General features: G+C 43.3%; 1 protein-coding gene across 1 annotated transcript in view; it reads right to left on the bottom strand.

The window, feature by feature from the left end:
• Positions 1-26,730, bottom strand: part of fbxl18 (F-box and leucine-rich repeat protein 18) — a 47,407-nt gene that overhangs the window by 4,226 nt on the left and 16,451 nt on the right. The window contains exon 6 of the mRNA XM_080721695.1: positions 1,781-1,929. Coding sequence (XP_080577821.1) covers positions 1,781-1,929 — 149 coding nt within the window. The remainder of the gene's footprint in view (positions 1-1,780; positions 1,930-26,730) is intronic.

Here is a 26,730-nt window from a genome sequence, read left to right as displayed (position 1 = left end):
GCACACGTGGATATGTGTGAGCATACGTTGTCATGATAATTTGGCTGCTCAGGTTATTTAATATATATATTTTTTATTTTTTCACCTTGGTTTAACTTTTGAGCCACGCTGGCTGCTATGCAAATGAGCAGAAGAGGGGCTGGATTATTAAAATTAGGTCTGGTTTGGAGCTTCATAGGGGAGGGCAAATGGAGCACCCGTGGGATGCTTTTGCAGATCGTGACGTCCCATTCGGCAGCAAATCAGGACAGCCTGTTTTGAGCACCCGTGACAAGCTTTTAACTTGTGCCCTCCCAAAACCAGAGAAATACACAACGGTCAGAAATGGGACTTTGTGAGGATAGAAGATGCCAGTGGGACCCCAAAAAAAGGTTTTAAAATAGGAAAAGTGCATTTTCATGGTGTATCTCCTTTAAGTGGTACTGGATATGCAGCTTAGCAAATAAAAGGTGAATTGATCCCAGTGCATGATGCAGGACGATATCACGATAAATTAAATCTCCACGATACGATTATCGCAAGTGTTTTTTATCACGATAAACGATAATATTGCGTATCGTCCCATCCCTACCTACGCTAGGGATGCAAATTATCGACTGATTCATCGATTTAAAGTTGATAACCCCTACAACCCCACCCGTTCACTCAGATCAGCCAACACAGGGATGATGACATGAACCCTCGCCAATTTGCCCTCCTGGCCCCCAAACTGAGGAATAAACTCCCTGTCGCACTTAGAACTACAGACTCATTCCCTAGCTTCCGCCATGGACTGAAGACTCAGCTCTTCAGACTCCAACTAAACCCATAGCACTACTGTAAAACTCCCCTTCCCACTAGATAGCATTTTTAGGTTTTAGAAATGTTTTTGTACTGATTAGGTGCGTGGTCTACCTATGTTATTGTATTTCTAGATTGATATTCCTATGCATTTGTTGTATTGTTGTTGATGTACGGACTTATTATCTTGCTTATTATATTGATGTATTACCTGCATATTGTAAGTCGCTTTGGATTAAAAGTGTTTGCTAAATGCCTAAATTGTAAATTGTAAATTGATAACTTTATCGATCGGTTAATTGGTTAATTGATAAGTGGCGTTTTAGTACCAAAAGGAAGATGTGTTCTTGTCCAAAACCAAAGATTAGTGCAGAAACATAATTGCCTTCATGTACAGTACATGTAGACAAATAATAATAAATAATAATGAATCAAAAACATTTAATGAAACCATTAAAATCTTTTAATTCAGGGGTCTTCAACGTTTTCAGGCCAAGGACCCCTTAGTTGAGAGAGAGATGAAGCAGGGACCCTGTTTATAGATTCTATATTGTTTCATCGTTTGGCAGCACAATCATCAGTGTATTTTGGATTCATGTCAATTTGTGTTTTCAGATATTTAACCACTTGAACAATCTTAGGCCTAATAAACTTGACCTTTCACTCTGTACTTTGTCTGCTCTTTTTTCCCCCCTCTACACCTCTTTACCGAAAATAGCCGATCCACAAGCTCACAACACCTTGCAGCACGAGGCGTTGTGAGCTTGTAGATCTGCTATTTTTGGCTACAATTCTCTGAATATGGGGGTTCAAGTGGTTAATATAAAAAAGGAGGAAAAAAAGTTTCTATCACACAAAGATTTGGAGGACCCCCTGTAGTAACTCTGAGGACCCCCTATGAGTCCCGGACCCCCTGTTGAAGACCCCTGGTTTAATTTAATCTAATAATTTCTTAACAGCAATTAATTGTTATCATCCTTACCCTCCGCTGCTGCTGCACTCTGGGTAAGGGGTGTGGCTTATCCCGCTCAGGTTGAGGCTGAGCAGCCGCGTGGCGTCCTTGACTCCGCCCACATCCAGCAGTGATTCGAAGAGCTGTGCGCGCAGCGCTGGGGCGCGGCTGAAGCTCAGGTGCCTGGGGCTGTTGCCCTGCGGGTTAGAATTGGTCCGTTACACCAGTGGTTCTCAACCTGTGGGTCGGGACCCCCAGTGGGGGCCCCAAATTATTTCGGGGGGGGTCCCCGGGTGATTAGATAATGTGCATTGTGCAACACTGTTTTCTCACTCAACAGTAAACAAACCAACACAAAGTTTAAGTGATAATTTAAGGACTTTGTAATAACAAATTAAACATCGGCCAAATATAAGAGGCAGGAATTGTGAAAATAGGGTTAGGGTTAGATCGCGTTAAAGGGCATGTAGATCGCGGCCTGAAAAGGTTGAGAACCACTGCGTTGACAACTGCAGTTGATTTTGTCATCTAAAATGTGTTTGAGCAGGCCTTGATGGCGATCGTAACCAAACATAAAATGACTCCTCTTTTAGTTCTACTGGATCTCTTCTTCACTAATCCCTCCCTAGCATTTAGTCTAGTTTGTATTTGTTGCAGAAATTGTCAATATTATTTAGTCATCTTACCTTAGTTTTTATTTAATTAGTGGCCAAGCCACGTAGTGGCAAAGGCCACTCATTGATATTGGACTTTCTCATTATTCTTCCGCCACTTTTTCTCTAGTGGCTAGACCGTACAGTCGCTTTTTACGAAACTCGGCAGTATGTCAGAGGACTCGGCAGTATGGCAGAGGACTATGCCAAACAGCTAAAACGCGAAGCTCGCAACAATCGGCCAAAGGGTGGCAAGGGAGGCAGTGTAAGTGAGTTCATTATTCTGAACTGTGTGGAACGGGCAGATTGAACACGTCTTCACTACCTTGTGGCTCAACTGACTTTGTAATTATTCTGAAGCTCACCTCATTTCTCTCTCCCTCCCCCACCTAGGCTGACTGGGCTCCCAACACCCCCAATTGGAATCTATAGTCACTGCTCTCTGCTCTGCCCACAGGACAGCAGCCCCATGTGAGCCCCTAAAGTTCCAAGTTTTGACCCCCAGCCCCCTTCCCCTCAACGTTTTTCAATAAAGACAATTTAAGCTTAGTTAAGTCTGACTCTGCTAGCCACTTACAGAAAATAATGCTGCTATAATATTTTGCATTTGCAAATCCTTAGTGTAAATAAACTGAAATTCATACTATTGCATGACTATTTCTTTATCATGTTTCACACGCATCTGGGTCTACAATGCCAGTGGTGTAAAAGTAAGTACATTTACTCAAGTAATATTCTTAGTACAATGTTGAGGTATTTTATACTTCACTTGTATACTCTTACTTCTAGGCTACTCCAGTACATGCTCACGCGTTGCATTGCATTGTGAGCTTGTAGATCTGCTATTTTCAACATCTTTCAAGTTGATGCCAATACCTTGTACTTTTATTCAAGTACATTTTGAATTCCGAACTTTTACTTGTAACAAGTATTTCTCTCTATATTCATGTTATTCCTGGCCCCGCCCCCGGCATCCTGTTCATATCCTGAAAGAGGCGGAGGCTGAAAAAGCTGGCCTGAAAAACATCATTTGGTTTCCTGTTGTCCTTGCATTAAAGGGGAAGACGACCCATTTTCAATATTGAACTACAGTATGTCATTAATATACCTTAGAGGAGATGTGTGGAAATAAATAAAAAAAGTTACCCTTCTGTGTTGCCTAGAACTGAAGATTGATTGGGGGTTTGTATTGCAAATCACAACTTGATGACATCACACATTGTACTTTACACCAGTAAGACTCCCTAATCGGGAGATAAGCGACCGTAGGTCACTTATCTCCACAAATAGAGCAAAAATGTGTTTTTCCAAAATCTTCCTGATCCATGTTGATGACATGAGTGTAGACATACTGTGTAGTGATTTTTGTGATTTTAGGGCAAAATCTGAATCGGCCTCATGGTGGCGCTAGAGGGCCATGTGAGAAATGTGGGGTGGGGTCTCCGCGCCGCCAAGGCGGACGAATAGGTACCGGCCCCGGCTCTCCCGGTCGCTCCTAGCCCGAGTTACGGCATTTTATGTGAGCTGCAGTGGCAGGGGGTCCTCCACTGGGGGCGCCACCACTTTTGCATCCGTTCTGGAGCACCAGGAGTGGGTGGTCCCCGGGAATGCCCCGTGAGCAGCCCCGTTGGGGTGGTCATTTGGTAATTTTTGCACATGTGCTCATTTTTTACACTTGGGGGTCCCCGAGGGAGCTGGGGGTCCCTGGAGCTCCGGGGGTCCTTGGAGGTTGTAGTTTGGCAGGTAAGGAGTGTGTGTGCAAAATCTGGCATGGATCGGGGCAACGGTTGCGGAGATATGAGCAGGGCAAAAGTGTGACGTGTGACGTGTGTGACGGACGGACGGACGGACACCTCGAGCAGCTTTCTGTAGTAAGTGCGACCTACGGTCGCAAATACAAACCCCCAAATCAATGTTCCAGTTCTAGGCAACACAGAACTTTATTTCCACACAACTCCTCTAAGGTATATTAATGACAGTTCAATATTGAAAATGGGTGGTCTTCCCCTTTAAAGTGTCTGAAAATGTCACTATTTTGAGCGAGTGGCTCCACTGGAAAGCCAACAGAAATTGATTTTACACCTCTCCTGCTTAGCGGAGAGTGTGGTGTGATAGAGGAGGTCTCCCCGAACGCGTGCGTGTGTTCAAAGTGCCGATGCAAAGAGCCGTCTGCTCTCCAGCGCCAACTAGAGTTTGAAAATGTCTGAAAATGTCACTTTTTTTAGCGAGTGGCTACACTGGAAAGCCAACAGAAATTGATTTTACACCTCTCCTGCTTAGCGGAGAGTGTGGAGTGATAGAGGAGGTCTCCCCGAACGTGTGCGTGTGTTCAAAGTGCCGACGCAAAGAGCCATCTGCTCTCCAGCGCCAACTAGAGTTTGAAATTGTCTGAAAATGTCACTATTTTGAGCGAGTGGCTGCACTGGAAAGCCAACAGAAATTGATTTTACACCTCTCCTGCTTAGCGGAGAGTGTGGAGTGATAGAGGTCTCCCCGAACGTGTGCGTGTGTTCAAAGTGCCGACGCAAAGAGCCGTCTGCTCTCCAGCGCCAACTAGAGTTTGAAATTGTCTGACAATGTCACTATTTTGAGCGAGTGGCTGCACTGGAAAGCCAACAGAAATTGATTTTACACCTCTCCTGCTTAGCGGAGAGTGTGGAGTGATAGAGGTCTCCCCGAACGTGTGCGTGTGTTCAAAGTGCCGACGCAAAGAGCCGTCTGCTCTCCAGCGCCAACTAGAGTTTGAAATTGTCTGACAATGTCACTATTTTGAGCGAGTGGCTGCACTGGAAAGCCAACAGAAATTGATTTTACACCTCTCCTGCTTAGCGGAGAGTGTGGTGTGATAGAGGAGGCCTCCCGAACACGTGCGTGTGTTCAAAGTGCCAACGCAAAGAGCCGCCTCCTGTCTAGTGCCCACTAGAGCTTTTGGGGGCGTTTTCTTTTTTTTACATTGAACTCCTTACATCCTTGTTCCATCTTTTACTTAGTACATTTTACCTTTCACTCTGTACTTGGTCTCCGGCTTTTTCACTTCAACACCAAACCTATTTGCCAAAAATGGCCGATCTACAAGCTTGTAGATCTTCTATTTTTGGCTAAAGTTCTCCTCAGAAAAGGGATGAGAGGGTTGTTTATTTATTCTAAAAGAATGGTCCTATCACACATAGATTTGGTGCCTTTCCCTGTAGTAATTCTGAGGACCCCCTAGGGGTCCTGGACCCCCTGTTGAAGACCCCTGGTGTACATGCACACACAGTGTATTTTCATTACTTACATTAATATAGCCTATAGTAGCCTACCATACATTACATCTGCCCAATCTAAATAAACAGATAAAGTAAAATTGATAATTAAGTAACTGGACCTCATTAGATGTAGCCTACTTGTGTCAACAACCAATTGAAGCTCTTCTATGGATTACAATAGAAAGAATGGAATTAACTTGTTAAGTGGCCTTTAATAGCTCGCATACCACAAATTTCAATCTGAAAGAACCTGGAAAATGTGTTAGGACAATTAGAAGTACACTAGTATAGAGACATACATCATACACGTATTTTTTAAATACATTTGTGTCTTTAAAATAAACATTATTTAGTGGACTTTTATTTTGAAGGCTGGAGCTTGGCTTATTGCAGCCAGCTCCCAGGCCGGAAACGCTAATGCAGCTCACTTCACGGACCTTGCTGCGTGTACGCGTCGCCATGGGAACCAAAGCGTTCAATGAAAGGGAATTTTACCAGTAAGCAGCAGCAGCGTCACCGGGCACGGATAAATACTGGAAGTGAAACTTTTGCAGCACAAGACAGATGGTGAAGAAGAATCAAGATGAAGGTAATGACAATCAGACAGTGTCATAGGCTTACTTTAGTAGTTAATTCTCACAAATATAGACTAGACTATACTAGTTTATTAACTTGATGGATTTGTTTAGTGCTGGTTTAACACTTTTGTCTTTTTTTAATTTAAATTCTTTACATTTACACTTTTATCCAGTAAGTTCAAACCGCATGTGAAAGTTTATGTTTCTTGTTTGTTTTCGTGGAGAAAACTGGGCAGTGGGCACTTTATGTGGGTTTTTGGGGGGGAGTGCTATGGGCTGCTTGTGTCCAGATCAGAGTCCCGAAAAATATCTCCAAAATGTCCCGGTTTCCAACATTCACTTTTCACTACAAAATTGTCCCGGTTTTCGCCAGAATTAAAATAGCCTAAAAGTAACTGTTTTTAGTAATTGCATAGACATTTATCATGTTCTTTTCATGAAATGCTCACCTAACCAATCAGAAAACATGAACGAATTCATTGCGTGTCTGAATAAGAGGTTGTTTGTCAATCACTCACTGCCTGTATGCATTATGCAACGCTCTGGTGCGTAGGCTACTTGCGCGTACACAAACGTTAGAGAATGGAGGTGAAAGTGCGCATTGCTTTGAGGGTCCCGGTTTTAGGGAACAGTGGTTCGCCTCCCTAGGCCTACTTATATTATTATAACTCTATATGTTCTTGTCCCGGTTTCAAACCATAGCCATAGCTAAGCGTCTGCATTGTGATCTTGTATTTTCATTTCTAATGGCCTAAATATATAGACTGAAGTGGTTAATGTATGCCTTTATAATAATCGAAATATGCAAAGTAACAGCTGTTTTCAAATATTTGTAGTAGAGTAAAAGTAGCCTACAATACTTGCCTCTGAGAAAGCCTCAAAATTGTACTTGGCCTACAGTAGGCTACTTGAGTGAGTATAATGTAATTTGTTACTTTACACCACTGCAGCCTGGCCGTCATCAGAACCGGTTGAACATGTAATAGCAGACAGCTTGTGTATTGGAAGCCAAGCAGGCGCGTCACCACCATTCATTGTGAGTACGACGGGACACCCCCACTTTCATAAACACATAATCTCATCCCCCCCACCTTTTTTGCCGGCCGGAGTGTTTTTTTTTTCTTCCTCCCCTGCGCTGCAAGCTGGCTCTCATCAACACAAACAACACAAACGTAACCTCTCAGTGGCATGTAGGGGCTATTTGGCTACTATTTTCCAGGACAATTTCAAAATAAACATGTTGAATGATCGATTGTATAGATGAAAAAAATAAAATAAAGACTCTTGTTTTGAAATGCACTTCTGTGCAGAGAGGAAATGGCTTTCATAGGACGCCCCTTTAACGGTCGACCTCTCTGTCGTCAGTGCGTATCTTGCTTGCGTCATGATGGACTCGTGGTGAAATTAACAACACAGGCATAAAGGAATATAAACAGAACACCAAGACAAGACCATGTAGGCTATAAAGGCATTAAACATCGTCCTGCTCGTCTCATCGTCACTCAGTCAGCAATTGGTGAGTGAGTCGTGGCTATATTAGAGTTTGAGTAATGATGGATGCTATGCTGCTAGCTAACACTGTTTGGGCTAGCGTTGTGGACACATTGTATGGGTCTTGAAAATAGCCAATCTAGAAGTTCACAATGCAGCGCGAAGCGACTCGTTGTGAGCTTGTAGATCGGCTATTTTCACTTCTACTTGTTTGGGTTTCGTTTCTCTTGGTTCACGGGCTAAAACGTTTGGGAACCAATACCATCATGCTTGCTGTAGTAGACAGTGGTGTAAAATTAAGTAGATTAACTGAAAAGCTTTTGGAACTGAATGATTATATGATAATGGTGTTGTCTGTCTGTTGGAGTGTTGGTACCAAGAATTCCATCTACTATAACTATAGACTATCTTGCTGGCTGGTGCATGTGGAGAGAGGCAAAGGGAAAGTGTAGTGTGCTGTTCCTGATTGTTTAGCAAAAAAATAAACCGTGGAAACACGAATAAAACGCGATCAGAACCGCGAAAAACCGCCAACGCGCGAAACGTGCACGCGCGCTTTGCGCGCATGCATGAGGGCGCGGTTATGTCATCCCCCCCACTCTCCAAGAGGCTTTAACGCCCCTGGAAGCAAGCATGAGTGACTGGGGTCGCAACAACCTCCAGCAGCGATTTAGCAAGACAATGGGGACATTGGGACCATAGCGCCGTTTGGGGGAAAAAAACAGACCAAAAGACAGAAGAAATAGGTCGATAGCCTGAAAAGTGGGGTAGCAGTCCAGTCCAAAAAGACCTGGCTCCGGCGCCTATGGGTCTCATAGCTGTACGCTTGAGCTCCCAGGCGTACCCTATGTGACCGCCCCTGAGCGGATGAATAGCCTAATGGTCACCCTAATTATAAAAACTTTTTGGGGGGCTCATAGGTAGGTTTGGGTGTTGGGGTGTAGGCTTACTAGGCTATAACATTCAGGATGTTCACCAGAGTAGCCTTCAGACAAATTACAAATAATCAGTATGCCGTTTATGTATTGGTATTACTGATGAGGGCTGGATTGCTGAGGGCGTGGTGATTTCCCGATGGCATTAAAGTCCAAGAGACTTAAGGGGGTTCCACACTAGCCGTGGTCACCGCCTCCTAGCAATTCATTTTCAATGGGAGGCGGGCGGCTTTTTCAGCCGCGCAGCGACGTTTTGGGGCGGCGAGGAGAGCGGGCGCGGTCCCGTGAAATCCCCCGCGAGCGTGCTCGTTTGTGCATGCTTACGCGGGCGGTGAGAGATGGATTGTGTTCATCTTTGTGAAATACCGCGCGGCGTTTACTCACTGAACGAGTGTGTTTGTGTTTCACCGTGGTGCGGCCACCGCTGATCCTAGCGGCAGCCCCGACGGCAAACGCCTGTAGTGTGTAGGGCACCTTAAAGTCCGAAAGGCTGTTCAATGTAGTAGCCTATGAGAGCGGAGACACACACACACACACACGGGGAGAGAAAGAGGAGGAGAATCGGCTGACTGAGGATGCCGACGTGTGCAGCATGTGATGTTTAAGATGTTAAACTTGGTCACACACTCAAACATAGGTTTGAGTGATTACTTTGTTTGATGTGAAAGCATGATGGATAAAGACCTGGATGTTACCTCTTAGGCCTACTTGTGTGATCAGGTTGGATCCAGTCAATTTGAAGAAATAATAATTCAGCGTTTAGTCTACTTGAGGTGAGGATAATAATAAAGCACAGGCCTACGTTTTCATTCACAACTTGGCTGAAGATCTATTCTATAGCCTATTATGTCATTTTATAGCCTAGTTTAAACTAGGGAGCTGCTCGACTCTTTTCATACCAGTGCTGACTGGAGTGAGAGCTTAATTGAAATGACCTAATATGCGCAGCGAACTGGAATTATATAATTAATTATTTGGAAGCAGGTGTGTAAAGAATAAAGATTCTAATCTATAAACATCTCAAATAGCTTTTATACTTTTTAAATGAGATTTGGCCTTATAGGCTATATTGATACGTGCTCAGATTTGGCTATTTATTTGCTGGCTTTTAGGCTAATTAATTAATTATTGTAATCATGCCAACCTCTGTGCATGAAGGGGGGGGTGGACCTCTCTCTCTCTGGGACATCTCCGTGCCGTCGGAATATCGAGATTTTGCCGATTGCTGAAACGTCTGAGGCATAAAAAAGGGACTCCTTGTTATTGTCTCCACCAGGCCGAAAGGCACAGGGAGACAATGTTTTGCACCCTGCCCATCCGTCCGTCTGTGTCTGCGTGTCTGTATTTCCTTCCTTCTGTGGACAGCTAATCTCTGGCACCTTGCGAAACTGTGCACGCACACTCCCTGGCCCCAATGGTTTACATGGGCCTGTTGTAGCGCCGCCAGGAGGCGGATTTGTGGAAAACTCATTTTTGGACAGTAGCCTACAGATTTAGTCCAAAAATCACGCAAATCGCTATGCAGTATCTTAATAGTCATTCAATGAAACAGGTCTTTCAGATTTTTCATATTCCTTCCTGATTGGCTAAGATTGTCTTCCAAAGTTTGCAGGATTGGTCCTTTTTGAACAAAATGCCTAAAATCATGAACACTGCCTGCAATTTTGGTGAAATTGTGCATGCACAGTCCCAATAGGTAGAGGAAGAAATTCAATTCAAATCAGCCTCATGGTGGCGCTATAACAGGCCCATTTGTATTTTTACCTATAACTCCACTGCTCAGTGTAAAACTTTGTATGTGCACTCTTTAGAGGCCAAGGAAAACCTTTGCTCTGCATATTTCACATCTGCCTTTTATAGAGCCACCAGGAGGCCGACTTATGTGAAACACATTTTTGGATATTACTCCTTAAATCAGTACACAGTGTCTCTATAGCCACGTGATCAAGACTAATCCTGAATCCTGATCGGCTAACATTGGCTTCCAAAGTTGGCTGGATTGATCCGTTTTGAACAACATGCCTCGGATCATGAAAGCAGCTTGGTTCTTTCCCACTAGGTCATGAAATAACACATTTTTGGAACAAAATCATGCATGCAGCATCCGATTGTCGTTAAAGGCTGAAAAAGACATGGCACACTTTTTACATTGGGCCTCTTATAGGGCCACCAGGAGGCTACAATAACCTTCCTGGCCTGGTGGAGACCTGTGAGGTCTCCACCAGGAGAGAGGACTGCTTAGTTATTTAATAGTTTATTTTTGGATAACACATATGCACACGCAGTTACCTGTCACCATCTAGTGACACAAATAGGCTATAACATGGGCTGTAAAACGAAACATGATAACTACCACTCATAATTGTGTAGATCAAAAAAAGCAAACATACTAAAACTGTCTGGCTTAAGACCATGTGTGTTGCCTACAACTAAACTGGATTTCCTTCCCATCTTCACTTTGAGGAGGCCTAGAACATGTTTTTTATTTAATTCTAACTTGGTTATGATTTTGTTTTTTACTCATTCCTGTTTGCCATTTTTTTATTACTGAATTATACTGTGTCCTCTTCTTACACAGTTCAAGAAATGAGTCTCCAAACGTGCGACTGTGGCGGTGCATGTAATTGTTCAGAAACACTCCGTCCGAAGAACGGATGCAAGCCCAAGGGAAAGAGCAAGAGTCAGAATCCTAAAGCCAGAAAAGATGAAGATATCCATGTTATCAGCACCCCTGTGAAGGATGGTGAGTGTGTTGTCGCTTTGTCATGTGATGTGACAAGTATACGGCAGTGGTGGGAAGTACTCAATTGTTTCACTTAAGTACAGTAAAAGTATCAATACTGTAATGTAGATTTAGAAATCTGTTACAAGTTAAAGTCCAGAATTCCAAATTTACTTGGGTACAAGCATTGGTGTCAAAATGCACTAAAATTACCAAAAGAAAAATAGACTCATAATGCAGAATGTCCCATTTCACAAGTTCTAAATTGTATACAACTAGAAATTCGCGGCCGCTGACGCGGCCGCTCATATCTAGAAATCGCGCCCTAACGGGCGCTCACATTTACGTAATTCGCCGGGTAACCAAATGTTGTGTAACTGACTTCAAATTCCAGCAGTAGTCGGTCGTCCCTTTTAAAGTTATAATTATTCCATGATTGCATCTTGAACAAAGCAGATGAAGGCTGTTTGAGCTGAAACACGTCCCTTATTCCCTTGTTGGTGTCGGTGAGGAAAATAATGAATAATTGAGGACTGCTCTGCTGCCTTTCTCCATGCCGTTGTAAAGTTTCACTTTCGGTTTAGACCCACAGGGACTGTAAGCCCCTCTCTCTCTCTCTCTCTCTCTCTCTCTCTCTCTCTCTCTCTCTCTCTCTCTCTCTCTGCTCTGTCTGTCTGTCTCTCTCTCTTGCTCTCTCTCGCTCGCTCACTCTCACTCACAATGCTCTCACTGCTCTGTCTGTCTGTCTCTCTCTCTTGCTCGCTCGCTCTCTCACTGTCTCTCTCTCTCTCTCTCTCTCGTGTCTCTCTCTCTCGCGCATGCGCATTTGTTTCGTTTTGGGTCGTCGACCGGTGGGTAGATCGATTGCACCGTTCTGTCAGTTTTCAATTGTTATATAGATGTAGTGAGTAGTGATGTAGTGATAGTGATGCGACACGTGTGAGCTTGTAGATCGTCTATTTTCAAATGGCCGAAATGTACTTAGGGCTGAAGTTATTAATGTATGTTTTGTAATATTAATCCAAATCTTCAAAGTAACTCGTAAGTAAAGTTTTCAAATAATTGCAGTGGAGTAAAAGTATGATATTTTCCTCTGAGATAGTAGAGTAGAAGTAAAAGTACTGAAAATAGGAAATACTCCAGCAAGGAAAAAGACCTCAAAATTGTACCACAGTATGTGACCCCTTTTCCAACTGGTTCAGTTCTTTCTTCCCTTAACTGTCGAAATGACGTTCCCTTCGAACAGTCTCTGATGATCTTTCTGTGGTCGGGGGCTATCAGGGAGATGGGACGGGGGTATGAACGAAAGCGTGAACGTATCATTTTAAGGAAATTAACGAATTGTTCACGATTCTTTCTTGTGATTCGTTTTTATGAATGAATCACTCATGAACGACACATCACTTTCACACACTGACACAGTGGAGAGATTCATCAACAGTCAGACATCGACTGACCTGATGCATTTCAAAAGTAAGAATCAAACGTTTCTCCACATCATGTGAATTAACTTATCCATGCCCAGCAGTCACAATTCGTCGCGGAGCTTGCAGATCGGCTATATAGGCTATCAACACGGAACACTAGCAAAGTTGTGTTTACTTTAAGCTCTTCTTTCCTCTTGAAAACGGTCAGCGACTAGCGAGCAGCAAAGCTGTGTGTGTGTGTGTGTGTGTGTGTGTGTGTGTGTGTGTGTGTGTGTGTGTGTGTGTTTACTCCTTATAATTCTGTATTTTCAGAAAGAATTGAGCGGAAATGCCACTGTGGATGGCCTTATTGGCCTAAGGTGACGACCTACCAGGGGCTGAGAACTCACCAGGGGATGATGGGTAGAGTTCTCAACGGGCCTGAAAATTAAGGCCCGGCCCTAACTGGGCAGGCCCGAGGCCCTATCCGGCCCTACTAGTCAGCATACATTTTAGGCCCTACCCGGCCCGAAAACGTCGGGTCGGGTATGGTCGGGTCTATCATATAATAATAGTAATAAAATAATAAAAAACGAATATTGTATTTTTTCATTGAGCCCGAGCCCTACCCGGCCCGACTAATTAGCATACAATTTAGGCCCTACCCTACCCTAAATGTCGGTTGGGTTCGGGTATGGTCGGGTTCGGGCAGAATTTGAGAACTCTAATGATGGGATGTACGCCCAAGGGGGAAAGGATTCCAGAGTGTGACCAGCACCTCTACAGAGATTATAAATTATATGATATAGTCTATAGCCGCACGCCTGCGAGGGATGGTGAGTGTGTTATCTAGGGTGGTCACAATTATTACATAATCGTCTAATCGCACTTATTTGACATAATCGCAATTATTTTGTCATAATCGTCATAATCGTGAATGTTGAAATATGTTCATACATTTTTAGAAAATAATAGCAGATCTACAAGCTCACAACGTGTCGCATCGCAACGCGTTGTGAGCTTGTAGATCGGCTATTTCCACTATCAATGTTATTTTTTAAGTAGTAAGTTGTCAAATATGTCAGTAATTTCTTTGTGTATTTAGGTTGTGTGTCATATCTGCCGGTTGTGGCCGCCGTGCCTAGAAGCCCCGGGCAGCGGGACATCGGCCCGACGGCGTCTCCAGCTCCCGAGGCTGCTACCACCGCTAGAAGCCTCTGCAGCGGAGCTAGGCCGCTGGACATCGACCCCGCAACACCACCACCACCTGGGGCTGTGGCCGCCGTGCCTAGAAGCCCCGGGCAGCGGGACATCGGCCCGACGGCGACACCAACTCCCGAGGCTGCTACCACCGTGCCTAGAAGCCTCTGCAGCGGAGCTAGGCCGCTGGACATCCATCACACACCCATCAACAATAACGGTTGCACCGAGAAAGGCCCCAGGAATCGTGTTTTTAAAATAGAAGAACATTTTAAAACTCTAAATCAAGCCAGAACTGTTTGGGACCCTCTGTGCAAACCTAAGGGTTTTTTCTGTGGCCACATAAATATTAGAAGCATGGTTAACAAATCAAACCAATTGGAACATCTCTTTACAGAGTCCAATATTGATTGTTTGGGACTATCAGAAACTTGGCTGACCAACGAATCCCCATCAGCCCTGGTGAACAAGCCAGGATACAATGTATTCAGAAAGGACAGGTCACAGGGGAGGGGGGGTGGGGTGGCATTGTACATCAAGGACACTCTGACTTGCAGAGAAATTGTGGTGCCTCCTGATATTAACTTCGACTGTGTAGGGATAGAAGTGTCTCTATCTGAAGAAATGTCTTTCACCATAATATGTCTTTATCGTCACCCAAAAGCTAAGATTGACTTTTATGACCAACTTAAATCGCTCCTGAAATCTAGGGAATCAAAAAATGAAACGATTATTTTAGGTGATTGGAATGTAAACTGGGATGATAAACAAAAAAGGAAAAATCTCAAACGAATTACTGATTCCTTTAACTTAGAGCAACTAGTTGAACAGTCAACTAGAGTAACAAATAAATCCCAAACTAAAATTGACTTAGTGTTTACTAATAAAGCAGATAGGATAGTAAACATGTACAATTATTTAACTGGTCTATCTGATCATAATGTAATACTCCTAGTTAGGAAACTCACCACCGCAACTCAACCCCCAAAAAAAACCTCCTTTCCTCGCTACATTCCCAAAAATAAGCTACAACAGCTAGGGGATGCAGTGAGTGAAATTGAATGGGACAGCATTCTCTCTCACACTGATGTTGAGACAAATAGTTATGAATTTGTTACCAAACTGGAGCAGTTGATATCCTCATTCTCCACAAGGGGGCAGAACAGGTCTAGGAGAGAACGTGTTTTACCATGGCTAGATCTCGACTGCAGAAACATGATGAATACTAGGGACTGCTTACTAAAACGGAGTCTTAAAACTGGTTTACCAACTGACAGAGACAATTTTGTCTCAGCCAAAAATACTGTAACAGAGCGTATGAGGAAAGCAAAGGCAAGTTTCTTCATCAGTGAATTAGAGAATGCAAAGGGTATAGAAAATGTTTGGTCAGTTCTGAATAAGTTGCTGGGTAAGCAAAATGTTCAGAACACAAACACACTTGAACTAAAATTGGGTGAGGTCACTGTAAATGACCCTGAAACACTGGCCAGCACCTTTAATAATGTATTTTTGTCTAGTATCACTGATATAACTAAAATGTTCTCCCCCCCTAACATCCCATCCTGTCCAATCTCGATAACACAGCCCATGGAGCTAGAGGAAATAAATGAGGGTGAGGTAAAAAAGATTATTGCCGAACTGAATGAGAGTGAGGTAAAAAAGATTATTGGCGAACTGAAAGTTTCCAAAGCCAAGGATGCATATGGGTTTGACACCAACTTCCTAAAGACTCACAGTGACTCATTGGCCAAACCTATCACCATTCTGGTCAATCAGTCTATTAGACAAAATGTGGTTCCTTCTTCCTGGAAGGTAGCTTTGATTACACCCATCTTCAAATCAGGTAGCACAGTTCTGGTTGAGAACTACAGACCCATAAGCATCCTCCCCAGCATATCTAAGATTGCGGAGACGTGGGTTGCCAAACTAATGATTAAACATCTCAACAAGGGGGAGACAGCACTCCACCCAATGCAATTTGGCTTTCGAACACAACACTCAACTGAAACGGCAAATAGTGTATTCATTGAAAGAACCAAGAAGAGTCTGGATACAAACCCATATGTAGGTGCTGTGTTTCTGGACTTCAGACAGGCTTTTGACACCGTAAATCACCACGTCCTCCTCACAAAATTATCAGATTTCAATTTCTCCAGAAATTCAATTCGCTGGATACAATCATACTTATCAAACCGTAAACAGTGTGGGGTGATAAACGGTGTCCAGTCCCTGTATGTTGATAATCCAGTAGGAGTTCCACAGGGATCCATTTTAGGCGCTTTATTGTTTTCTTTATATATCAATGATTTACCAGATGTGTGCCATAATGTGTGCAATGTACAAATGTATGCCGAAGATGCCGTCAGTTCTGCCGTCATCACTGTCCACGGCAAGACCACTGAGCAAATCTCTGAGAGTCTAACTAGTGCACTTGACAGGGTACACGCCTGGCTAGACAATGCCTGCCTCATGCTCAATGTGAAGAAAACAGTGTTTATGTTGTTCAGCGAGAGACCAGTCACCACTGTGAGATCTGGTGTTTTCTCAAAGGGGGTGGAATTGGAGCATGTGTCACATTTCAAGTATCTAGGTGTAATCTTGGACTCCAATCTAACCTTCGAGAAGCACATAGAAAAAGTAACAAATACTATCAATTACAATCTGCGAAACTTCAAACAAATTCGACCCTACCTAACAATAGAAGCAGCCAAAACATACTTTCACTGCATGATTTTTTCTCACATGGAATACTGTTTTACAAACTGGTCTTTTGCAAATACAACAACCACCAAACCTATTGAACAGGTATTTGAAAGGGCTATTAAAATACTAGACAAAAAACCAAACTCTTATCACCACGGTAAGATCCTGGAAAAGTATGACCTCCTCAGCTTTGAAAATTTTAGGAACTTTAAAAATGCATGTTTAATATATAAATGCCTTAATGGTCTGGCTCCCCCTCCTCTTATGGAATTCATCCATATGAAGAGGGACATTGGACGCAGTACTAGGTCAACATCCTGGGGAGACTGTGAAATAGATTTTAGAGAAACTACCTTTGGTAAAAACGTTCTCTCCATAATTGGGTGCCAATACTGGAACCAGCTCCCTGCCAAAATTAGAGAGATCCCCACTTTCGGTGATTTTAAAGGGCAGCTGAAGCAATGGCTAAAACGCTCACAAACTTGTAACCACCTGTAAGAAAATAATTGATGCCTGTACGAATAAGCCTGTCAGGTTAGTCTGTCCCACGTGGTTAGGGTTAACTTAGTTCTGGCACTAGGCACTTTGTCGCACCAGGCACTCTGTTGCGCCAAGCACCTTGTTTTTGTGTTTTTATTTATTTTTTTGTTGTGGTGTAGTTCACCCTGTATTGTTCTGTTCTTTGTTTTTGTTAGTTTTGTTTTGTTTCTTGTTTTATGTCCCGAGGACAACGGATGAAATTTAGCATTAGCTAATTCCGTCTGGTTTACACAAAGATCTTTGTATGTATTCTTATACAATATGTCAATATCTCTGTGTTCATGAACTGGTACTGTCCTGTCTAAATAAACAAGTAAAGTAAAGTGTGCATCTTCAAAGCCTAAAAGCCAAACAGAAATGTAATTATCAATGACAAAAACACAATTAAATCGTTAATCACAATTATTTGAGTGACAATTAAAAGGATGGTCCTCTATGCATGTATTATTATTAATTAACCAAGGGATTAAGACATCCCTTTAAAATAATGTATATTTATCTAACCTCTACAAAGTAGCCTACAACTGTTTGCATAATTCGGAGCAGCCTTGAGCCAAAATGAAACCCAGGCCCAGCCTACATGCGTTAAAGGACCCCCAAAATCATATGTAATTAGCCGTGGACCCACATCTCAAAATGTTTTGTTCCAGGGACCCCTAGAGCAAAGCTTTGTGTCAAAAATGTTCACTCTAAAATGTCTAAATGTGGGTCTTGCCTTAAGCTAGATGCAGAATAGATACACGCTTCCTGCCTATTTACTGGGAAACGAAACTCAGTTGAACAGCAGGAGTATCCAGTCTTTGTAGGATCCGGTCTGGGTCCAGAGCAGATATAGAAACGGTGTGATGAATGTATTGTGCGCGCAAATGACCGGATACAGAAGGCGGGCTTTAAACCGGATCACACTGGTTCATTGAATGAAACCAACCAGGCTTTTCGCTGGCATTGAGGAAAGCCCGGTGAGTCAGTTTACCAGTAATCAGATTGTGGGACACTTTAGATATTGTCATTAAGTGTGCCTGCCATGCAATGGCAAAACACTTTTTGTACTCGCTCATACTTATGTCTGTCTGTACGATTCCCCAAATTTCAGCACCCCAGTAAACACTAGCCGTCATCTAGACCTATGGTTATGATTAGCCGTCATTTGAACCGTCTATCGTCAGTCTGTCTATAGACCGATTGTAGCTGATTACATTTAATCCATTATTCCATACTTGTTGATTAAAAAAACAGCTTTAATATCCACACCTGGTTTTCAAATATTGGACTAAAGTAATTTTAAGAGCCAATTTCACTATATAGTCTAGTTTAGTTGTAGCCGTCATCTGAACGCTTCCATTTAAACGATATATCACCGTTTAGGACAAACGTGTGTTAGACCATCTTTTTTTTTTTATACATTTTTATCAAGTTGTTCATTATCGGATGCTAACAGTATCTCCCGGTTCTACCTTAATAGTTGTAGTTTAATTGCATCCACTGAGCAGTTTTCTGGCCATTGCACATCTTTTAGGCGTCTAAAAGACGTGCTGGGCAATACCTTTGAAAAATTCTAAAAGTGTAATAAATAATGGCATAATGCCGTGGTGCTGCTCATGACAGCATACTATTACTTCTGAGTTACATAATTAATTCTGACACCAACAGACACAAACACACAAGACTGCATGTCTCCCCGGCCACATCCCCACCCCCACCATACGATTATGATTAAATAAAATCGTTTTATAGCTATCCATCAATATAAAGTTAGTTTGTGTTGTCAAACAAAATGCACCGACCTAAAACGAACAGCGGGAGGCGATATGTCAACTACTAATAGCTGCTGGAACACATGTAAGTAATAAGCCGTTCCGTGGTCCAGCGGCAGCGCACAGGTTTCATGGACAGAAGTTCCCGAGTTCGAACCCCGTCGACTCCCTGTGTCAAATAATAGCAGTGCAAGAATGCATTACAAATACGATCAGCTGCGGTGGTTAAGGTATCATTCGGCTCTCAGAACCAAGGAATAGTGATTTTAAACCCTGCTGGCTGCCATCATTTTCACTACTTTCGGCGGCCGCTAACGCCGTTAAAATGACGGTGATACAATGTCTAGTCTATGTATAGCCGTTGAAAAAACTTTAAAATTTAAACTCGTCACAGACCGGATCTAGCTAGACGTCCGGTTAGGGCGAAGACGTCATTTGAACGTGTTTTAACCACCAAATTGCTTAGTGGGACCTAACTAGTGCCGCACCATTTACGCCACCCCCACAATATATATATACATCAAAACGTGCGGCTCGGCCGGGAATGGTGTGCTATTACTTTTCCTTCCGATCCGCGTTACCATGGTGACGTAATTGGCAAAAAACAACGCTTAATTGTCCCCATTGACTTATAATGGGAAAATGCAAAAATTCACATTCAAGTATTTTTCTCTCGCAAACCATAAGGGCTACAGTTTCAAACTTCGGAGAGGAGATTCATATTAAAAAAAAAATATATATATATATATATATATATATATATATATATGTCACGGTTTGATAGAGAAACAGTACGGTCGAGAAACGGAGCACTCGTCGTGCGGCACGGGGCGGAACAAGCGGTCACCACAACAACGTCCTCCAGGCGGAGCCGCTCGATTGTCCACGACATTGCAAGCGGCGCGAAGGCCAGCGGACCTTGGTCCTGCTCTTCGCCCCTGAGCGCCGCAGGCGCGAGTGGCCGCGAAGAGCGGGCCAGGGCCAGGGCCGCGCGGCCGGCGGAGCGCCGCGCGAGTTACGAAGCCGTGGTGAATGCAATCGTTATATTTATGCCCAGGCCGTAAGGCCTGGGCAAGCCCACGATAAACGCCCTGTCCAAGTGACTACAATGGAGCGCTCCCTAGCTCATAGTAAGCTAATGGCTAAACACTGCCGAGCTAGGCTAGTAAATAAAGAAAGAGAGTCGCAAACGAGTGACGTCAGCGCCTTCACTAGTGAATGGCTGTCGTCGCCATCTGGTGGTGATTGGTGTGTGGTGAACGACAAAACAAGCGCTCTTACAATGAACGTACTGAGTTACCCAAACGTACTGTAACATATATATATATATATATATATATAAAATAATTACATCCACTCGGCCTCATGGTGGCGCTATAACGGCCCACTTTACGTTTTGCCCTGTAACTCTTAACTCTTAATAATTCACTGAATATTGCAGTTTTATGCAAATGGAGCCAGCGGTAGTTCTTTTATTTGTGGAAGGCAGGATGTGTTGTTGCTATCTCCCCGGACCCCCTCTTCATTAAGCAGTTAATTCATTCACACCCCCACAGAGCAATCCATCACCTCATGTTCATTCTCATTGGCTACAAGCTTAATTCTCATACGCCCTCTTACCCACAATGCATCTCAAACAGTCTATTTTCAGCAACTTCCTGTTCTATGTTCATTCTAGAATGTTTAGCTGTTACTACTGGTTGTGCACTGTGCAGCTGTATGTGTTAAAAAAAATCCCTCCACCTCCTCCTCCTTGTAAATGTAGTTACTTATGTTATATGTATGGTTTACAGATTGTTCTGTGTTTTATGGATTATGACGTGATCTCAAATCATGTTGTGTTTATGGATTATGATGTGATCTCTTAAATCATGTAAATGTAGTTATGGTATATGTATCATTACAGATAGTACTGTGTTCTATGGATTATGATATGTAATCTCTTAAATCATGCAACTGGGAAGGTTCAATGTTATGTGCATGTTATCTGTATATCATGCTTTGCTCTGGGGGAGTTTGATATATCAGATTATGGCTCATGTTCGAGCAGATAATTTGATAATCAAAGCAGAGCTACATCGCCAAACTAAGTTGCAATATCATTGCATAATTGGTTATATCATTGCAATAAATGGTATGGTTAATCTTAATTGGTGTCATTCATCCTGAGCTGAAACATATAAAAGAAATTATTCTTTTGCCTCTAGTCTAAATCATACATGAAAAATTACACGTTCATGGCATTTGGCAAAGATGTAGAGGGTTAGTCGAAATATCACTGAAACCAATCTTATTCCAATTGGCCAAAGGGGGGCGCTATACAAAGCATTTGAAAATTCAAACTTTAAACGGGCATAAGTCATGTCTCGTTTCGTTTAAAGACATACAACTTGCTTTTGACTGAAGCGGAAGCCATCTGTGTCTTTGTTAAGTAAGCTCCGTCCTTAGACTGCCATTTTGAGCAGTTTGTAAAACACTTAAACCTGCTTTTAATCCGGAAATTTCGTGTCACGTGCACAGAACCTTTTTTACATGAACTTTGGACCAATATCTAAAGATCTGTCAGATCAGATTTTTTGTAAATTGAAACATGCTTTTTGAATAATTCAATGAATATTGCAGTTTTATGCAAATTATTCTTCTGCCTCTAAAACATACATGCAAAGTCAAATTTCCATGATGAACTACTGTAGAGGGTTAGTCCAAATATCACTGAAACCAATCTTACCCCAATTGGCCAAAGGGGGGTGCTATATCATTTTGAAAGAAGGCACTCAGTGTCTTGACATTACATGAAACGTTTTTATTTATTTATTTTTTAAATGACTGGTCCATTATGTGTGACTGCTGTCAGTGCCTCTGCCTGATATACGGAAGGTTGTGAGTTCAAACCCCACGTTGGGTTGAGTTGATGTTAACATCCTGGATGCCCATGGCATATGCGTATGTCAAAATCTTGAATGTTGACACGTCTGATCTAACTCCAGATCACGTTCATCTATCTATAAATCTCTGTCTATCTGTATGTAATCCGCGTATCGTATGTAATCCGCGTATCTCGAGAACCGTTCGTCCCACCGGCTTCAGCTCCGGCACGCGCGTTCCGCGCCGCGGCGCGGAGTGCAGTGCCCGGCCTCGACCCGATGAACGGTTTTCCCGAAACGGCGCGAAACGTTCGGAATGTACTTATGCGGAGCTGATTGTTGACATCAGGCTGTTCCGGAGGAAATCGGCGCAAGCGCCGACTCATTGTGACATCACATCATAAAGGGCTCTGACATCACGTACGCCAACTGAACAACGGGCATGATGGGTAGTGCCTAACAATCGGAGGGGCATAATTCCCCATGGGTGGCAAAGCAAGCAGGCTGCGTATTACTGCTCAAGATGAAGACAGACAGATACAGAGATATCCATATATGGGCATACAATGGACGCAGACAGAAATATATCTCCATATATGGGCATAAATGGACACAGGCAAACAGATAAATGGGGTTTGCGTTAAAGGGTGGGGCATTCATTCCATATTTACATCGTTCTCGAGTAGGCCGGTCCTCGACTAGACGATTGGCCACCCGAAGGGCAGAGATCTCCATATATGGGCATAAAAGGGACTCAGACAGACAGATTCAGATATCTCCATATATGGGCATGATATCTCCATATATGGGCATAAATGGACAGTTGTCCAGATGGTCAAAACGGGTCCTATGACAACAGTTATAATGGGGTTTGCATTAAAGGGTGGGGCATTCATTCCCTATTTACATCGTTCCCGAGTAGGCCGGCACCCGACTAGACGCTTGGCCGCCCAAAGAGCAGAGATCTCCATATATGGGCATAATATGGACGCAGACAGACAGATACAGATATCTCCATATATGGGCATAAATGGACCCAGGCAAACAGATGGTCAAAACAGGTTGTATGACAACAGGTATAATGGGGTTTGCATTAAAGGGTGGCGCATTCATTCCCTATTTACATCATTCCCGAGTTGGCCAGGTCGCTGACTAGACGCTCGGCCGCCGGTTTGCATTAAAGGGGGAACCGGCAACAGGTATAATGGGGTTTGCATTAAAGGGGGAACTGGCACTGTGTCTGCAACACAGTCGGAGGCACAGACAGATACAGAGATCTCCATAATGGGTATAAAGAGACACAGACAAACAGATGGAGGAGGAGACAAACATAAGACAAGCAACAAAGAGTGTGACTGGGAGGACATCGATGATGCAGATTTAAATGACTTTACAGCTTTTGCTGAAGAGAACAATCAGTAGTCGAGATCTGGGTTGGCTGAGGTGCAGACGGAGGAGACAAACATAAGACGAGCTAAATCAACAGCACAAGACTGACAAAAAACAGGTTCTCCAAAAAAACTCAAGCTGAACTCTCCCGCTCCAAAAAAGAAAAAGAAAATAAAAGAGACAAAGACAAACATAAGACAAGCAAAAAAGCGTGGGACTGGGAGGATGACTTGAATGATGCAGATTTAAGCAGGCTGCGTATTCTGCTTAACTCTCCTACTGCCAGATTATTTATTTATTTATTGGGTCTGGTGCCATCAAAAAGCGGCTTACCTTTGCGACGTTATAGTAGATAGACAGAGACATTTATTTATTTTTTTTTTTTTTTTTGGGTTGTGCAATAGTGCACTTTGGTCTGCCAGGCAGCAGAGGGCGGCGTCATGCGAGAATGAATGTGAATTTGCCTGTTATGTGTTGAAGAAGAAGAAGACCAGTCACTGGCCACAGAGCCTTACAGCCAGAGGAAATCAACAAGGAAGTGAATTGTTCTCCGTTGATGTTAACGCATAATGGATTTTTTACACCATCACCGCGGAAAATGTGTTTACAGTAGACGGCCGCGCGACCCCTCATCAGCTTACAGTCATCAGACGAACGAACCGAACGAGCGCCGTATTGGCGGAGAGGTCTTGCGAATTGGGGCGAACGTGAACGTTCAAAGCGTGGTAAGAGTTAAAGAAGAAACAAACAAAAAGCAACAGAGATCTCATTTATAGGCTAAAAATGGACGCAGATAAACAGATATCTCCATATATGGGCATATACGGGCATAAAAGGGACACAGATAGACAGATACAGAGATCTCCATATATGGGCATAAAATGGATGCAGATAGACAGATATCTCCATATATGGGCATATACGGGCATAAAAGGGACACAGACAGACAGATACAGAGATCTCCATATATGGGCATAAAATGGACGCAGATAGACAGATATCTCCATATATGGGCATAAAATTGACCCAGAACTGTATCTGCAGTGATCTCCATATATGGACATAAAATGGACGCCGACAGACAGACAGATACAGATATCTTCATATATGCGCATAAATGGACACAGGCAAACAGATGGTCAAAACGGGTCCTATGACAACAGGTATAATGGGGTTTGCATTAAAGGGCGGGGCATTCATTCCCTATTTACATCGTTCCCGAGTTGACCAGGTCGCCGACTCGGGCGCCCCAGCTTCTAGTGTTTAAAATGAGCCCTTCTCTACCGGCCGTTATTTTTCTGTTCTGAGTGAAAGAAAATATGATCACTCGAAAATTACAGAAATACTCAGATTACATTTACTCAGATTGATTTCACCCCAAGCCTCCAAAATATGAAGAAAGAAAATCAATAAAATCAAGGCACAAGGCAACTTTTTTTTGATCCTGTGGCTGTCTAGTGTAGTGGTTGGGGCATATGCCTTTCGAATCCCGCCTGGGGTTGATACAAGCATAAAACCATATTTCGTAGACTTTACAGTTTGGGTCCTTGAACAATGTCTGATATGGAGCCTTCCCAAAAATGTCCCCCCTTGATGGGTATTTTAATATCCGCCATTACTAAACATAACTCCTGAACCAAGCAGAATACAAACTGTGATGTCTACACCTATGTTGTGATGTCCAAGGATTGCAATGATATCATGTACCAGCTCAGTGGCCTAGTGGTTTGAGTGTCTGCCCTGAGACTGGGAGATCCAGGTTCAAACCTGGGTCGGGTCATAACAAAGACTCTGCCTCCCTGCTTGGCATTCAGCATCAAGGGTTTGATTGGGGGTAAGTCCCCGTGACATACTAGCGTCATGTCCAGGGGGTGTACTTGTACATCAAGCTGCCTCACGCTACAGAAACAGGAGATGGGCTCCTGCCCTATGAGACTCATGGCTCGGCCGAGTCATATGGTCTTCATGGCTCGGCAAGGCTTACTATGTACAGCATCAAACTGTCCAGGTGAATAGTATCACAGTATTTTATGTCTGTTGCATATAGTCTTTTGCATACATGTTGTGTAGAGGTCAATCTGCCGATTAGTGTAAAACTTTGTATGCACACTTCCCAGAGGCCAAGGAAAACCTGTGCCCTGCATTTTTCACATCTGCCATTTATAGCGCCACCAGAAGGCCGAAAACACATTCTTCGATATTACTCCTTCAGATTTTATCCGAAAATCACACAAATCAGAACACAGTATCTCTACAGTGATGTAATCATGGCGGATTTGTCCGATATCATATTCTATCTAATTGGCTAACATTGAATTCCAAGGTTTGCAGGATTGCTCCTTTTTGAACAAATTGTCTCAAACGCAGCCTGCTATGTGTGTGAGATTTTGCACACACATTCCCACTAGGCCAAGGAACAGATGCCACCCTTCTCACATTGGCCTGTTATAGCGCCACCAGCGGTTCAACTTTTGCAAAACACATCTTTGCCTCAAATCCCGCATGCAGCGTCCGATTGCCGTGAAAGGCTCAAGAACGCATGGCACCCTTTTCACTTTGGCCTATTATAGTCACCACCAGTAGACCAAAGAAAACCTACCTGACCTGCCGGAGTCCTGTTCGGAAGAACACTGCTTCTAGTTTTTCTTTGATTGTTCTGTTTTTATATTATGTTCTTATTATTAGAAACAATACTCCCATAGGCAGTGTTCAAAGAACGATCGTTCATGAACACGTTCATATTTTGGGCGAACGTGAACTGAACGTAATTGCTTTCGCTTGATGAACGATATTGTCGAACGCGGTCATTCTGACGCCCGTGAATGGCGTTCGTCGGCGTTCGTCGGCCGTTCATGCGGCGGTCCGCGTGTCCGCGGTCGTCTGTCCTCTCATCTCTCTTTTCATTCACATGCTCCAATCGTACGCACTGCATGCAGCTCCTCGTGAACGTTGATATGCGGTGCTGTCTGCACTCTGCAGCTGCACTGTGAATCTCCTCTTCATTACGTCTCGCAAGCCTGACTACACTTTGTCCTATGTGTGTTGCGCTGCGAAAATAGCTGATATGCAAGCTCACAACGCGTCGCATCCACGAGACAACGTGAGCTTGAAGATCAGCTATTTTAACCAACGCGGAAACATGCTGTGCGCGAGGTTTAGAAACGTCTGCCATCAGCCCTTCACAATAAGGGTGCAGGAAGACTGGGCAGTGGGCACATAAATATTGTGGGCACCTCAATGTTAACTCAATTAGCCGATCCCGAGAATACTCGTGAAAAATACTCGAGTAGCACATGGTGCCGATCCCGAGTATACTCGCGAAAAGTACTCTATTACTGTAACGGCGGTTCTCCTACCCTGTAGCCTGGCGGAAGGTCCTGAGACGATCGCCCTCGCCGATTCATCATCATCACGGATCCACAAGCACAAAATAGTAATCCCATAACATTGAGGCAGACGGGGAATCTCATCTTTAATGTCCATTATCTCAAAACAACACTTTCCTTCCAGTGCCA

This window comes from Nannobrachium achirus, assembly GCF_963921795.1.
Source record: "Nannobrachium achirus genome assembly, chromosome: 3".
Lineage (NCBI taxonomy): Eukaryota > Metazoa > Chordata > Actinopteri > Myctophiformes > Myctophidae > Nannobrachium > Nannobrachium achirus.
Note: the sequence above shows the minus strand (reverse complement) of the source record. Positions and strands in the feature narration are given on the sequence as shown.